The 15,781-nt window shown below is 38.7% G+C and overlaps 1 protein-coding gene across 5 annotated transcripts in view; it reads left to right on the forward strand.

The window, feature by feature from the left end:
* The window catches only part of ZMAT3 (zinc finger matrin-type 3), a 33,358-nt gene that overhangs the window by 669 nt on the left and 16,908 nt on the right, over nt 1-15,781 (forward strand). For 4 of the 5 annotated variants that reach the window (XM_014452341.2, XM_023750663.1, XM_006084903.3 and 1 more), the window contains exon 2: nt 3,494-3,820. In XM_014452341.2, coding sequence (XP_014307827.1) covers nt 3,551-3,820 — 270 coding nt within the window. In that variant the 5' untranslated portion in view covers nt 3,494-3,550. Of the gene's footprint in view, nt 1-2,861; nt 2,886-3,493; nt 3,821-15,781 lie in introns of those variants that run through there. The other variant, XM_023750661.1, reaches the window with a different exon arrangement.

The raw sequence follows: 15,781 nt of genomic DNA on the forward strand, positions 1-15,781 counted from the left end.
CTTGCCTCCGCTGATTATTTTTCTGTTTCTCTCCCAGCCCTGGCTGCGTTCTGCTGACCTCCAAAGAATGCTCACCGTCTTTCCCTCGTATCCAGAATTCCCAATTAGAGACTTTCCTAGTTTGCGGAGGTGCCAGGAACCTGTTCCTTTATACTGTGGTCTTGCCTCTGCAGCTTTCTCCAAACAATAAGTGGTTAGCTTGGAAACAGTCTGTGAAGAGTAGGCCCCAGTCCAGTCATGAGAACTATTATATGATCATTCATTCTCCTTCTGTAAACTGGGTCCACCGGGAAGCTTTGATTTTCTTTATTGTCCCTATACCCCCTTCCAAACCAGGACATTAACTACCATAAATCCTTCGTTTATGCCACCTTAAGCGTCACATTGAATGGCTTTTATGATCTGAGGAATATTTTATTTACATCAGCCATCAAGTTGGTTTCTTTTAATCGCATGCAGTAGGTTAATGCATCTGAGTCACATCGCTTTGGTCTCTCTGTAACCCACCATTCATGCTTTCACCGAAGGCTTGATTGTATTTCTTTTAGATTTATACTTTATGCTAATTTTCATTTGCCAATGTAGTAACACTTGATGTAATTGTCATGCATTCTGTTTGGAAGTTGACATCATTTTGATTGTTGACTATTACAAGAAATTATTTTGGTTAAATAATAGCTATTCTTTAAACCTTATAAAGATAAAATTCGATAATGGGTAAGTCTGCTAGTATACTTGGTGAGCATTTAATTCGGGAGATTTTATCAGCTCTGGAAACAGGTCTCTTGTACTTCTGTGCTTTGAGAAGGGCCTTTGATGGAAATCTGCAGGCAACTAGGGGAGACTTGTGCCCAGATTTCCTCAAGTGGGAGTGAGCTTCCATAAAACTAGTCCAGGCATGTCTAAACAATTTATAGCATTTGCTTTTCCGTTTATTTTGCTGATTTCCTTTATCCAGATGTTTTGACACCCTCCTTCACCATTTCTCTTCTGAACTGGCAACTTGTTTGTGGCAATTTGGTATTACCGTGTCTCTGTACACGTAGTATGTGTAGTCTTTTAATATCATGAATTATAATTAGGTAGTTAACCTTGTTGAAAAAGAGGTCTTTGTCCTTTAGTTTTCCTTTTAAAAGTGCCCATATATCTTATCTTTGCTTTCTGAATGTCTTTCCTAGATTTAATTAAGAGGAATAATATGATTCTAGAGAACCTGACTTTTTAAGTGTTCTAAATCTATATTGCTTTTCTTTTTTTTGGTAATCCTTACCCGAGGATATTTTTCCATTGATTATTTTTAGAGAGAATGGGAGGAAGGGGGAGAGACTGAGAGAAACACCGATGTGAGAAAGACATCGGTTGATTGCCTCCTGCAGGCACCCAGGCGGGGGCTGGGGATTGAGCTTGCAGCCAAGGTACATGCCCTTGACCAGAATCGAACCCGGGACCCTTCAGTCTGTGGGCTGACACTGTATCCACTGAACAAAACCAGCCAGGGCTGTATTGCCTTTCTTTATGTTCCCAGAGATATGGACAGCATATTTCTGCTTAAGAATAAAATAGCATTATTGTTTTTTAAATGTTATGATTAATGAGAAATATTGTTAAATACTATGACTAATAATTTATGTACTTCACTCCTAAGTACATTCTTTCCCCATTGCATTGATATTCTTTGCTGCTCCAAGACCCTGACTTTAGTAAAAGGTTGTTACTTGATTGCAGTTTCCACATGTGCATACTTATTAAATATGCTAATGGAGACTTTTTAACTTTTCGAAACTTAGTTAATTTTCGTAGATCTGTCATTGTCATAAAATGTACATATTTCTATTGCAGCTGGCAAATTTCAGCAGTTTAAATTAGCCATATTCTATTGACCAAGAAAGGAGATTTTTAATAATAATGAGAGAGTGGAAGGAATAGTGAATTTTGAAATAGAGATTTTTAATTTGGGTTAGAATCATGGAAACTCAAAGTGTATACTGTAGTTTATTTTGAGATACTCAGGATTAGAAGGTGCCATCTGGGTAGGAGGCAAGAGAAATCATGGATAAAATGGAAGAGGGATTGGAACATATTGAGCCTTTACTGAGGGAAACAGAATAGAGACTATCAGTCATTTAATAAGAAGGGGAAAAGAAAACGGAAAGACTGGGGAACTGGAATTATATTGGGGCTGTGGTAGTGTGATCCATTACTTCATTGCACCTTTACTTGATGCATTATTTTGTGCAGGTAATTTACCTATAGAGGGAGAGAAAATATTCTCAGAGGGGACTCATGAATGTAGTCTAAGGCTATATGAAGTGAGGTCCTAAATTCAAGGGCCTAGAGAAGCAGGCAAGTAACATGAGTACAGGCAGCTGGCTGAGTGGGGGCTGAGGTGGCCTGGAGAAGGCAGGCGTGGCTGCCAGGGACACTGCACTTTCAGCACTAAGTAGCTGTTGTTGCCCAGGTAGGACCATGTGCCAAGTATTGCCAAATTGTCCTTTTATCAAGAGAAGCCACTGCCCTAGCCAGTGTGGCTCACAGTTGATTGGAGCGTCATCTTGTGCACCGTAGGGTGGCGGGTTGGATTCCCAGTCAGGGCACACACCCAGGTTGTGGGTTTAATCCTCATTGGGGGCCGTTGGGTGGCAATCCACCGATGTTCCTCTCTCACATCAATGTTTCTCCCTCTCTCTCCATTCCTCTAAAAAAAAAAAAAAAGAAAAATAAGAGAGAGAAGCCATGAGTATCTTGATTTGTTGATGACTAATTCAATTTAAAAAATGAAAGCAAAACAAAACAGTGTATATTCCAAGCAGAGCATATCTGTGGCTGCATGCCCTACAGGCTGTCTGCAACCTCTGCTGCGAGGAATCATTGGCTCAACTCTTCAAGTATTAGTAGTTGATCAGAAGGTACACTTTTTCCCCCAGAAGGTACACTTTCATTTATTTTTGTCACATGGTAACTCTGAGTTATTCCCAGAGTTCCTTGATATTTTAGCTAGTTCTAGAGATGTGTTAAGGACTCTTTATTTCATAATTTTTTTTATATGTAATTTGGATGAAAGACTAGTTTGGATGGAAAGTAGACTTTTGCTCAGGTTCTTAGCTGGTGGAATTTTGTCCATGCATGATTATCAAGAGTGTTTAAGTGTAAGTGTGCCTGAGGGAAGGGGTCTGGACTAGGTGACCTTTGATGTCCATATCAGCCATGTGATTTTTAGATTTAATTAGTCATGGATGCAGTGCTATTAATGTTCAAGGGCCAGAGGGACCACAGTTGGAGCTGTGCCAAGCAAAGCCAAGCCAAATCTATAAACCTGTTTTCAGTGGAAGAGCATTGTGTCAGTGGGGGTTAACAGAAGGGAAGTCTGCTAGATGAGGCCAAGTCCCGGAGAAGGGTTAGAGAAGTAGAGGAAGGGGTCAGGTGGTGTGGTCATTTACGTGTCATAGTGCTGATGTCACGTTTTTAAGTGAGTATGCTTTTGCTTTTGCTTCAGGTTTGAAGACGTAACTTCTCCGCGTGCATTGGATGATGCCCAAGGCTTTTCTACCCAATGATCCTCCTGCAACACGCCGGGCTGCCTCTGCCTAAGCGGCCCGCATCCTCTCCTCCTATGTCAGTGGCCGCCAGGTCTACAGGGACCTTGCAGCATCCACCACAGAGGCCTTTTGTGCAGGAGGCTTCCCTACCGCTGGCAGGGGAAGAAGAGTTACCAAAGGCAGGGGAGCAAGACCCTACCCTGGAGGATCTGTGTAAGCCCCTTTACTGCAAACTCTGCAATGTCACCTTGAACTCAGCGCAGCAAGCCCAGGCTCATTATCAGGTAAGGGAAGAAAAGAAAATCTGGCATTCAGTGGGCGAGCATTTGAGGGCTGTGCCCACTTCAGAGTTAATCAAGGTGGCTTAGTGAACAACTAAGTATTAGCTTGTTTGACTAAAAGTATAACGTTCCTACTTTGAAAGAAAGCATAGTTTTCTCATAAAATGGGGCCTTAGCCTCCTATACGTAGCGGTGTGGTGTTTGATAGCTTACCTGTTGTAAGCAAATGTGCACCATGCCGTCTCTGTTGGTGAACAAACCTGTGATCCCAGGGAGAACAAGTATTTGTTATCAGTGGTCGGCAAACTGCGGCTCGGCAAACCGCGGCTCGCGAGGCACATGTGGCTCTTTGGCCTCCTGAGTGTGGCTCTTCCACAAAATACCGGCTCTTCCACAAAATACTGACTTCTGCGCATGGGCCACGAAGTTTCAATCACACTGTACGTGCGCGCCAGCACGTGATATTTTGTGGAAGAGCCACACTCAAGGGGCCAAAGAGCCGCATGTGGCTCGCGAGCCGCGGTTTGCCGACCACGGTGTTACATGATGTACCAAACTCAATTTGGTGTCAAAATTGCTTGGAAGAATTCGTCTTATAAATACTCCCTTCCAGCTAGTACAATTTGCATTGGTTCAAGCTTATCTCTATGAATTGTATGCTTTTCCCTTTTAGCCCCTGACTCTTATAAATCCTTTCCCTGCTGAGGACAACACAGGTATTGTCTGTAGTGAGGATAAAATGACGTTTGAGATTTGAACCTCACCCTTCATTTATAAGAAGCATACTCTGATTGCCTTTAGCCTGTCCGTGTGAACTGATAATCATTTCTAAGACTTAAAGCTTTCACCTCCGTGTAGCATAGCTAGTGGAAAAGACGGTTTTAAAGGACAAATAGAAAATCAAATTTAGGCTAGAAAGACAGGTTACAGTATCTCTTTCTATTCTAGATTGTTACCTGTTTAAAATAATACAATTTCCTTTTTTGGAGAAAAGAGACCTGAGGCAATTGAGGCCAAATGCCACTGAATGGAAAGATGTCTTCTGGGTCATCACTGATTTGACTGTTTGCTTTCTCCATGAATATTTGCAGTAATAAGTCCATCTGGTAGAAAGATGACTTACACAGGCATTTTTTTTCTATCGTGCCACTATAACTTTTTCCAACTTCAAGTTTTTTTACTCTGTGTATAAGCCTTCGTTTTGTTTTGATCCTAAAGACTGATGATTGTGTCACCTTGTGACTGCATCACTATTTTGATGGTGTGTTGTTTTCTCTGGAATAATATGTTGCTTCCCTGGAGTTCTTTTTGTTTGGGTTTGTTTTTCCCTCAGGTGCAGAGTGTTGAGTTAATTAGATTTCTCAGATCTTGGCACGTGTCATCATTGGTTCATAAAGGCATCTTCTGGTTTTATTATTATAATAGAGGCCCAGTGCACAACATTCGTGCACCGGGATCGGGGGAGGTCCCTCAGCCCTGCCTGCGTCCTCTCGCAGTCCGGGACCCTTCTGGGGATGTCTGCCAAGGGGTCCTTAGCGTTGCCGTGGATGTGGGAGAGGCTCCCGCCACCGCCGCTGCACTCACCAGCTGTGAGCCTGGCTTCTAGCGCACTGACCACTAGGGGACAGCTCCTGTGTTGAGCATCTGCCTCCTGGTGGTCAATGCGCGTCATAGCAACCGGTCGTTCCACCGTTAGGTCGATTTGCATATTAGGGTTTTATTTTATAGGATTTTTTCCCCTTGCCCCAATCCCCGCTCTCATTCCCTCTGTGTACCAATTCCCACCACCTTGATTTGATACAGGATCTTCCTTTGCCTGTTTTATCATTCAAGTGGAGTCTGTTAGGATGATCCATCTAAAACCTAAAATTCAGTGTTAGTTTTCCTCTTCATTCATTCTGGGGGAATGTTCAGTTTTATAGCCTAAGACTTACTTTGAAAAATCAAACCTGGGTTTTAAACTTCTGAATTTTAGCTGTAAAAGTCCCTACTAAATCATTAACTTGGAAGCAAAACCCAAGTCTTTAAAGAAGACTTGTTCACTTTTATGAGGGAAAACTCTTGGACGTGTGTAATTTAACCTGTGTGCATGGATTATACCTATACCTCCTGCCTTTTCCACCCTCTTAATATCATTTTGTATCTCTTTAGACAGTAATGGATGCTTCTGGTTATGCATAGAGAGAGTTCAGTTTGAGCAGGGTCATTGAATTATAAGGTTTAAAGTTGATAAACAGAATCAGCATTTAATCAGTTTTTTTAAAATTTAGTCTATATTTGTGTAGTGTGCGCTGAACTTTTTAGTTGACAACATTAGTGATTATATGTAATTGCAGCTCTGTCAGTCATACAGTGAATACATAAATTAGAAAACATAAGAAAAAGGAAGTATAATTTTGGTAAATTTCTCAATAATCAGAATTATTAAGTAGAAAAGTTGGAAGAGAAAGGACAGACTATCACAGGGGACAATTTAAGCAGCCAAGAACTAGAGTTAACATAGAGTAAAGAAGTAGCAAGTGGGTCTTAAGAAAGTAGAATCTAATAGAAAATGAAAAGTTTGGGTGTAATACTAGCATGTTTCTAAGAGCGTAGAAGCAAAGATTTGAAAGAAACCAATGCTATTGGTATTTCTTAAAGAGGGAAATATTTTTTAGAGAGACAAGGCAAGCAGTTAATATATAAAAGTACAGAGCAATTTCATTAGGAGAGCAGAGAAGAAAGCTAATCTTAGAAGTGAGATCTGGATTTCAACAAGACAAATGCTCAAGACGAGAGAATGTGGATCAAAGAGAATCAGAATAATAAACAGAGCATGGGTGAATCAACATAGAAGGAAAGCATAGAAATGTTAGCTGGAAAGATGCGTCAAAGGCTACACAAAGGGTATGACAAACTGGCAGTGATTCTTAAAGGTCCCGTTTAACATTTCTTGTAATACTGGTTTGGTGGTGATGAACTCCTTCAGCTTTTTCTTGTCTGGGAAGCTGTTTATCTGTGCTTTGATTCTAAATGATAGTTTTGGTGGGAAGAGTAATTTTGGTTGTAGGTCCTTGCTTTTTATCACTTTGAATATTTTGTGCCAATCCCTTCTGTCCTGTAAAGTAGCTGCTGAGAAATCAGTTGACAGTCTCCTGAGAGCTCCCTTGTAGATAACTAACTGCTTTTCTTTTTTTTTTATTGCTTAAAGTATTACAAAGAGTATTTTCTTTTTGCTGCCTTTAGGATTCTCTCTTTGTCTTTAAACTTTGACATTTTATTTATAGTGTGTCTTGGTGTGGACCTCTTTGAGTTTCTTGTTTGGGACACTCTGTGCTTCCTGGACTTCTGTGTCTATTTCCTTTACCAAATCAGGGAAGTTTTCTGTCATTATTTTTAAAAATAAGATTTCAATTTCTTGTTGTCTCTATTCTCCTCCTGGTACCCCTTTGATTTGAATGTTGTTACACTTGATGGTGTCCCAGAGGTCACTTAAGGTATCTTCATTTTTTGGATTCTTTTTTCTTTTCTTCTTATTGGATGTTTTCTGCTATCTTGCCTTCCAAATATCTGATTTGATCCTCTGCGCCTTCTAATCGGCTGTTGATTCCATCTAATGTATACTTCATTTCAGTTGTTGTATTCTTCATTTCTGACTAGTTCTTTTAAGAAGCAGAAAAAAAATATGAATAAGAAAATATCACAAAGAAAAAAGAATTCTCACTAACAAAGGCCCACACATAATAAAAGCACTTGATCAACCAACACTAAAGCTAGTGCAAACGTTAAAAGGTCAAAAATGTAGGAAGATAATGTGTAATTACAACAGTAAATTAAGGGATACTCAAAGCATACTAGTATACACAAAAGAAGTAAAAAATAATGACAAAAACATAAATATGGAATAAGTAAAAATGGTAGTGATTATGGAATGTATTTGAATTTAACAACCATCAACTTAAAATAGACTGCTATAAGCATAGCATGGTACATATGAATCACATGGTAACCACAAAGCAAACATCCACAAGAGATATACAAGGAATCCAAACACAATACTACTGAAAGCCATCAACATACAAAAGAAGAGTGTAAGATAATAAGAGAGGAATAGCAAAGAACCACAGAAACAATTAAAACAGCCTGGCTGGTGTGGCTCACTGTTGAGCATCGACCTATGAACCAAGAGGTCCCTGATTTGATTCCTGGTCAGGGCACATGCCCGGGTTGCAGGCTTAATCCTCAGTAGGGGTCATATATGAGGCAGCTAATCAATATTTCTCTCTCATCGATGTTTCTATCTCTCTATCCCTCTCCCTTCCTCTCTCTCTAAAATCAATAAAAATGAAAAATAAAAAATAATTAAAACAATAAAATGGCAGTAACTACATACCTATCTATAATTTCTTTATATATAAATAGATTAAATGTTCCAGTCAAAAGACAAATGGATAAAGAAGATGTGGTATATGGAATATTAGCCATGAAAAAGAATGAAGTCTTATTATTTGTGACAACATGGACCTAGAAGGTAAAGGTCAAGGGAAATAAAGTCAGACAGAGAAAGACAAGTACTGTTTGAGTTCACTTATATGTGGAATCTAAAACAAACAAACAAAACAAAACAAACTCGTAGATACAGAGAACAAGCTTATGGTTGCCAGATGGGTGGGCAGGGTTGGGGAGCTGCGTGATAAAGGTGAAGGGATTAAGAAGTACAAATTGGCAGTTACAAAATAGGGGGATGTTAAGTACAGCATAGAGAACATAATAATATTGTAATAATTATACATGGTGTCAGGTGAGTATAAGACTTATCTGGGGGAACAGTTTGTAAGGTATATAAATGTCTAACCACTGTGTTATACACCTGAAACTAATATTATAAAATGTCAACTGTAACTTAAAAATAAGAAAATCAACTGAAAAAATAAACAGGCAGTGATTAAAAAAGACTACTAAAGGCCAGAGTAAGACCAATGAGTAAGGCTTACCAGAACCTGGAAGAGGCAGAATGGCAATGGTTGTAGACTAATAGAATAAGGTGGGTTGATGAGATGATGAAAGTGAAGTTTTATTTCCACTTTAAAAACCTTCTTTGTAATTTTTAATATAGAGTTGTTCCGAGACTGCAGTTCATTATTTCAGTTATGTGTGAGATGAAAGGGGTCAGTGGTGGTAGCCTGTTTAATACGCCAGGAATACATCACTGTGATTTGGGATGTGCTAAATCACTGTGATCACATTACCCCAAACATTCTAGTTAGTTGATGCCACTGTTGAAATCACAAAGTTTCAAATTGCCCAGGGTATTGTAAACAATCCGCAGTCTGGTTTGAACAGTGTTACACTAAAGTCCGGATTGTATCATGTTCCAGGAACAATGGAAACTGCTCAATCAGTACTTCCCCTGAAGCTCACCACCATCTTCTCCTGGCATGCTGGTGTTCCCTGCTGGGGCTGCCTTAGCAGTACCCATGTGTGTCTGTCTTCACCACAGACTTAGTTTTATTTCCAGAACTTTTTAAACCGGTCAGTCTGCTTCACAATACCCTTAGCTGTCCTTTTTTTTTTAAATAAGGTTACCTATTTTTGCAGTCCCAAAATTATGGCTTTAGTTATATCTTAATTTAAAATAAAACCTTTGGAGGAAACACATGTCTTTATTATATTAAAATCTGTAGGCTCCAGATTACTTAAGGCAGGTCTGGTATGGAGTAACACAACACTTTCAGCAGCATAAATACATAGACAAAGAACCACTTTAGACTGGAAGGTCATTAACAAAAATTTTAAGAAAGCAAAAATCATGGGTAAATTTTGCTAAGGCATCCGCAGTTTAAAAGAAAGCCAGCCAATTTCTCTGCTAATTTGCATATTCATTTCAAAAAGTACTAGTTACTCAAAGTCCATTTCTAAAATTTGTCATAAACATCGACTTCTATTTGTAATATTTGGTAGCCAAATGACCTATTGTTTTAGGTTAATTAGAAAGAAAGAACACAGTTAAAAAAGTAGTTCTAGCGTTATGATGCTGAGTGTAGTGCTCATAATTCATAATTCAGAGAGTGTAATTAGATGTTACCCCCAAATTTAAAGTACTGATTTTGGCACATACATTTTAACGTTGATCACTCAGGTTTACGTGGCATGCTCTGCAACTTTAATCTCACCTAGTTTTTATGTTTTAAAATTTCTCCTATCTGATTGTTCTCTAAATGAACTTGCAGAGGACTGAGATGGTCAAAATACACTTCATTCGGGGACAGAAGCTCTCTCTGACCATGCTGTTAGCTGGTCTCACCAGCCTCCTGCCTGCCACCCCAGTCCACCCCTACCTCGTTTCTTATTTCTAAATAATAGCTATCCTTTCTTCCAGACAAGGGTGATTACGTGCCCTGTACTCTGTATTTCATCACCTGTCATCACTTTTCCACCTTGATCAAATTAAAAGCAGGCTTAAGCTTTTTTCTATATACATAAAATAGCAACAGCAACCTTCCCTTTCCTTTTAGTGTCTCTTGTTAGCTTCCTCTCTCTTCTTCCCTCCCATCCTTAGAGTTCTGCCGGGTATAATTGTCCTCTGTGGGTCTTCATTTCCCTTTCATTCCCCAGCCCACTGCACTCCGGTTTCCATTCCAGTATTCTAATGAAATGGCCCCTTCTAGCCAAATCTAGCTCTTTTTCACTTGACCTCTTTGTAGCATTTGCCACTGGTAATTTGCCTCCTTACAATTCTTATTATACTCAAAATAACACCTGTAGATCAAAGCACTTCTTTTTTTTTTTTTTTAAATATATTTTATTGATTTTTTTACAGAGAGGAAGGGAGAGAGATAGAGAGCTAGAAACATCGATGAGAGAGAAACATCGACCAGCTGCCTCCTGCACATCCCCCACTGGGCCTTCTAGCCAAATCTAGCTCTTTTTCACTTGACCTCTTTGTAGCATTTGCCACTGGTAATTTGCCTCCTTACAATTCTTATTTCACTCAAAATAACACCTGTAGATCAAAGCACTTCTAATGAAAAGCTGTAATCATGTCCTTTCCCTTTCTCACCCATCCCCTACCTTTTCTTCCCTAGTCTCCTTTCTACCTCCCATCTTGGGTTGACTGTAGTGTTAGTTTGACACTGTCAAGGTTGATCACATTTTTATTTGATAAATTAAATTTTTCTTGCTCTGTTGGTAGGTTGATTCCAATTGTTGAACATCCACGTTCAGCTTTTGTATTAATATCAGTAGGGAGATACTGTTCACTATGAAGCCGTTTCCTTCTCTGTGTTTCCAGTGTTATGATTCTGTTAAATGAAAATGTTCACAGTCCAGCTTGAGCCACACACTAGCCAGAAAAAGGACCAGGTGCTAGAGGTAAGCAGTCCACACCACTTGTAGCAGGGCTAGATGGAGAAGACAGTGTGACCACCATTCTGGGTTTGAAGGGGCTGTTTCACACAATGAATTTGGGGAAGAAAAATGTCAGTTGAATTTACACTGGCTGTAGATAAAGGGTGTGGGAGAGGGTGAAGTGGGGCTAGTTCTGGGATAAGTACGTAGACCATAAGGAAGAGCGTTTGCTCTTTTTGGGTTGGTGGTAGGCAAGTCTGTAAAGTTCACATGTAAGCAAGAAGCCGAGGTACTTAGTGGTTGGTGGTGCCTGGCTGTCCTCTTTAAATAATTGTGGAAATAGCCACCAGGATGTTAATTCTAATTTTCAACATGCACTCAGAAATGTAAGTCGTCTTGTGTGGGTTTTGGCCTACAGCTATTAACTGATTGGCCTTTCCTCTCTTCTTTCCACCCACTGACCTGCTGTAATTTAAATTAAGGCATCATAGAATTTTTTTTCTTGTCAATTTCATGCTCCTAGAAAGAGATGTTCAGACGGATAATCCTTTCTTGAATGGCACCAGTTGCTCAAAATCTATTTTGGTTTACTTCCTATGTGGATTATAACTTGGAAATAGTCCTTTTTTTTTTTCTTGAGTTTCTGATACTTTTTAAAAAACAGGGAGAAGAATCTTATGCCTTTTTTAGAGTTTAATGCGAAGGAGAGTTTATTAGTGAAGCAGTGAGACAGAGAGTGGCTAGACCACAGACAGAGTAGTTGAATCTTATGCCTTTTTAAAAAACCATTTACTAGCTTTATGATATATTTTTTATTGTTTACAATCCATTTCATTTGTCGTCATGAAACCCACTGATTTTCTGTTCCTATTTGGACTAGTTTCACATTTGGATTATGACTTGTGTAGCTTTCTGTATTTCCTAGAGTTTGTCATTGCCTTTCTTTTTTTTTCCTTTTTGTTCTTACACAATGTATCATTACCATATCCTCATTTTCCCCTTCAAACTCTCAATCACACTGTCTATTGTGTGGAATGCCCTTTTATTATCAGTCTTTCTACTTGCTCCTAGAGTTTGTCATTGCCTTTCTTTTTTTTTCCTTTTTGTTCTTACACAATGTATCATTACCATATCCTCATTTTCCCCTTCAAACTCTCAATCACACTGTCTATTGTGTGGAATGCCCTTTTATTATCAGTCTTTCTACTTGCTCCATTTTCAATTGGTTGCCCTCTGATTTGCTGCATGGCTCTCAATTTTGGACTTGTCTTCCTTGCTCTCTCACTTGGGCTACTATTTTCTAAATATACATGTATGTGGTTTTTTTTAAAATCTTATTTTGTTTGAGTACATCTTTACATTACAGAGGAAGAAAGAATAAATATAAATGTATTACAACACATTTCTTTAAAAATAAAGTGAGGGAGTACTTGGGAAATAAATTTTTCTGAGCCCTTGTATATCTGAAATGTTTGCATTGTGCCTTTATATTTGAAAAATTTGTGGGTGGCCTACTTTAATTTTGGTTCTTTCTTTCTTTCTTTCTTTCTTTCTTTCTTTCTTTCTTTCTCTCTCTCTCTCTCTCTCTCTCTCTCTCTCTCTCTCTTTCTCTCTCTCTCTCTCTCTCTCTCTCTCTCTCTCTCTCTCTCTCTTTCTTTCTTTCTTTCTTTCTTTCTTTCTTTTTTTCTGGGAGCTTTTAGTCTCTCCTTTTTATCCTTGTAACCTTGAATTTCACAGTGATAGATGTGTCTAGGTCTGGATCTTCTTTCATTCGTCCTGGTTAGAATTAGTAGATCCTGTCAGTTTGCCTTCTCCTCTTTCTCTTGAGCTCTGGGGAATTTCCTTTAATACTGTTTCTTCACTAATATTCTTCTCTATATTTTCTCTCTTTTTCCAGGTAATTCTATTAGGCCTATCTTGGACTAGCAGGGTGGATTCTTTATATTGCTTATCTCTTCTCTCTTTTATCATTCCTTGATTTCTTTTTTAAAATTTTCTGAGAGGTATTCTAGAATTCTAACCCTGTATTGATTTTTAAAAAATTTGGACAATCATATCTTTAATATTAAAGAATCTTTTGATTTCTTATTGTTACATTTTCTAGCATCTGTTTTATAGGATATTAGGTATGAACATGAAATCATGGGCTTGGGGGTCAGATTGTAGTCTTACTACTTACTAGATGTATAATATTGGAAATATCTCTTAACTTCTCTATGCCTCATGAAAAGATGGTGACGATAATGAGTTAGTATGTGAGAGACATTGAGAACAGAATGTTCCGGTGCCTGAGATAATCCTTAATACAGTTGAGTTGTCCTGGGGTCAGGTGGAGCATGATGGCATGGGCTCCGGAGCCAGATGGTCCCCAGCTCTGCCATCTACTTGTGGTTTGGGGCAAGTTTTGTTTTATTGACTTTTTAGTTTTAACTTTTAACTTACAAACTAGTTCCAAAAATAGTACAAAAATTCTTGCAGGGACCTCATACCGATTCCCCAAATGTTAGTATGCAGTTATCAAAATCAGGAAATTAACACTGAAAACAATATTATGTAGTCTACAGACTATTTACATTTCACCAGTTACCTACTGATGTCCTTTTTCTGGTTCCAGGGATCCAAACCAGGATGAAATTTTGCATGTAGTTATTATATCTCCTTTAATCAGGAGAGGTGTAGTTTTTCTTTCCTTTTTATGTTCTGAGTTTTCTTATGATTAAATTTAGGTTATGCGTGTGTGTTTTCCCCCCAAATACCACAGAAGTTGTATTTATTGTGTCCTTCCCAATGCATCATATCAGGAGGGACATATGTGTATATTTTGTATCACTGGTGCTGTTGACTTTGATCACTGGGTGAGGGGGTGCCTGCCAGGGTTCCTCCTTTGTAAAGTTACCATTTTTTTTGTCTTGTGCTTCATAAGTGTCATATGGGGAGATACTTTAAGACTATGCAGATGTCTTACTTCTCATCATATTTTTACTCAGTGATTTTAGCATTTATTGACGGATGCTATTCTAACTTTCCATCTTTTCTTAATGTTTACCTTCTTTGATAGTGAGAAATCTGGGTTTATCCACAAAACACTCTAAGGCACCCTCCCTTCCTCTGTCCTGCCCTCCCTCTTTCTCTCCCTCCCTCAGTTCACATCAATATCCCTGTGAAAAACAAACCTACTAACCAGATATCTGGTAAACTTTTTGGACAATTTTAGACAAGTTTGGACAGTTATATTTTTAAATATTAGTTCTGCTTGATTGTTTTGTTTTACTTCTTCAGAGGCTCCAGTTTTACATAAATTATTCCTTCTTGTCTTTTATATCCTCTCTGACCCTTTAAATTTTTTCTTGATATTTTTATTTTTCTGATTCTTTTTTGTTTTTCTTCTATGACTGTTATTACATTTTCATCTATGTTTACTCTCCTCTGGTGCTTGTGTTTATTCCTTATTTTTTGATATGATTATCTTACTCTTCTTCCTGAGTTTAATTACCCTTCTTTTAATTTTCACTATGTTTTGCCCATTTTTCTTTGTACATTTTGAATATCTGATTCAAAGTGATTTAAAAAAATATTTTATTCGTTTTTTACAGAGAGGAAGGGAGAGGGATAGAGTTAGAAACATCGATGAGAGAGAAACATCGATCAGCTGTCTCCTGCACACCTCCTACTGCGGATGTGCCCACAACCAAGGTACATGCCCTTGACCGGAATCGAACCTGGGACCCTTCAGTCTGCAGGCCGACGCTCTATCCACTGAGCCAAACCAGTTAGGGCCAAAGTGATTTTTAATATATCCCAATTCTTGTTTGAATATATTTAATTCAATTTGGAGTGTTTTCTTAATGGTTTTCTTCTGTTTTATGTTTTTTTTTGGCAGGGTGGGTTTCATTTGCTCAGATGTGTTGATTTTTTTTGTGGTGATTTTATGTAGACTTGATTAGTTTTCATGTGTTCATTTTGTGGATTTTGGGTGGCTAATGAGATCCTTAATTCATTGGAAATCTCTTCTGTCACTGCAGCAAATCCAGTTCCTTAACAACTTAATATGTGTGTGTGTGTGTGTGTGTGTGTGTGTGTGTTTTCAAGGGAGGGTTTATATGTCCTCTGATTTTTGTTTTGTTCTTTTTGTTTTGCAGGATGCTAGGTTTTCCTGTTTTGTTTCTTTTCCCCCTTACTTCCCAGTAGCCAAAGGGTGTCTGCCACTCCCTTCCTTTTTGCCCCTTTCTCCTCCAGAGCCACTTGGATGAAGCCACTTCAGATCATGTGTACATCAAAGCTCCTTTTCTGGGTCAATGCCTGGGTCATGCTTTAGTATCTACAAACTCAGGGGCCTTACTTTTTCTGGTGGTAGTTATAAACCCATTTTGTTCCGCTAGACCCCTCTTCTCTCTTTCTTGCAGTTTTTGTCAGACTGTTCTTGCTTACTGTGGAGACTTATGGAAGGAGCACATGTGATTGCTCACTGGATTTGATGTTTTTTCTTTTTTGGCTACAGGTATTTTGAAGTCTGAACATTCTGTGGGTCTACTTATGTGGAGGACATGGTTTGGGGGTAGATTATTTGTTTTTCTTGGGCATTCTTTATAGGAGAAATGGGGGGGGAGAGGGAAATCTAGGCCGGCCTACCTATCTGGG

The sequence above is a fragment of the Myotis lucifugus genome, unplaced genomic scaffold (genome assembly GCF_000147115.1).
Source record: "Myotis lucifugus unplaced genomic scaffold, Myoluc2.0 scaffold_14, whole genome shotgun sequence".
Classification (NCBI taxonomy): domain Eukaryota; kingdom Metazoa; phylum Chordata; class Mammalia; order Chiroptera; family Vespertilionidae; genus Myotis; species Myotis lucifugus.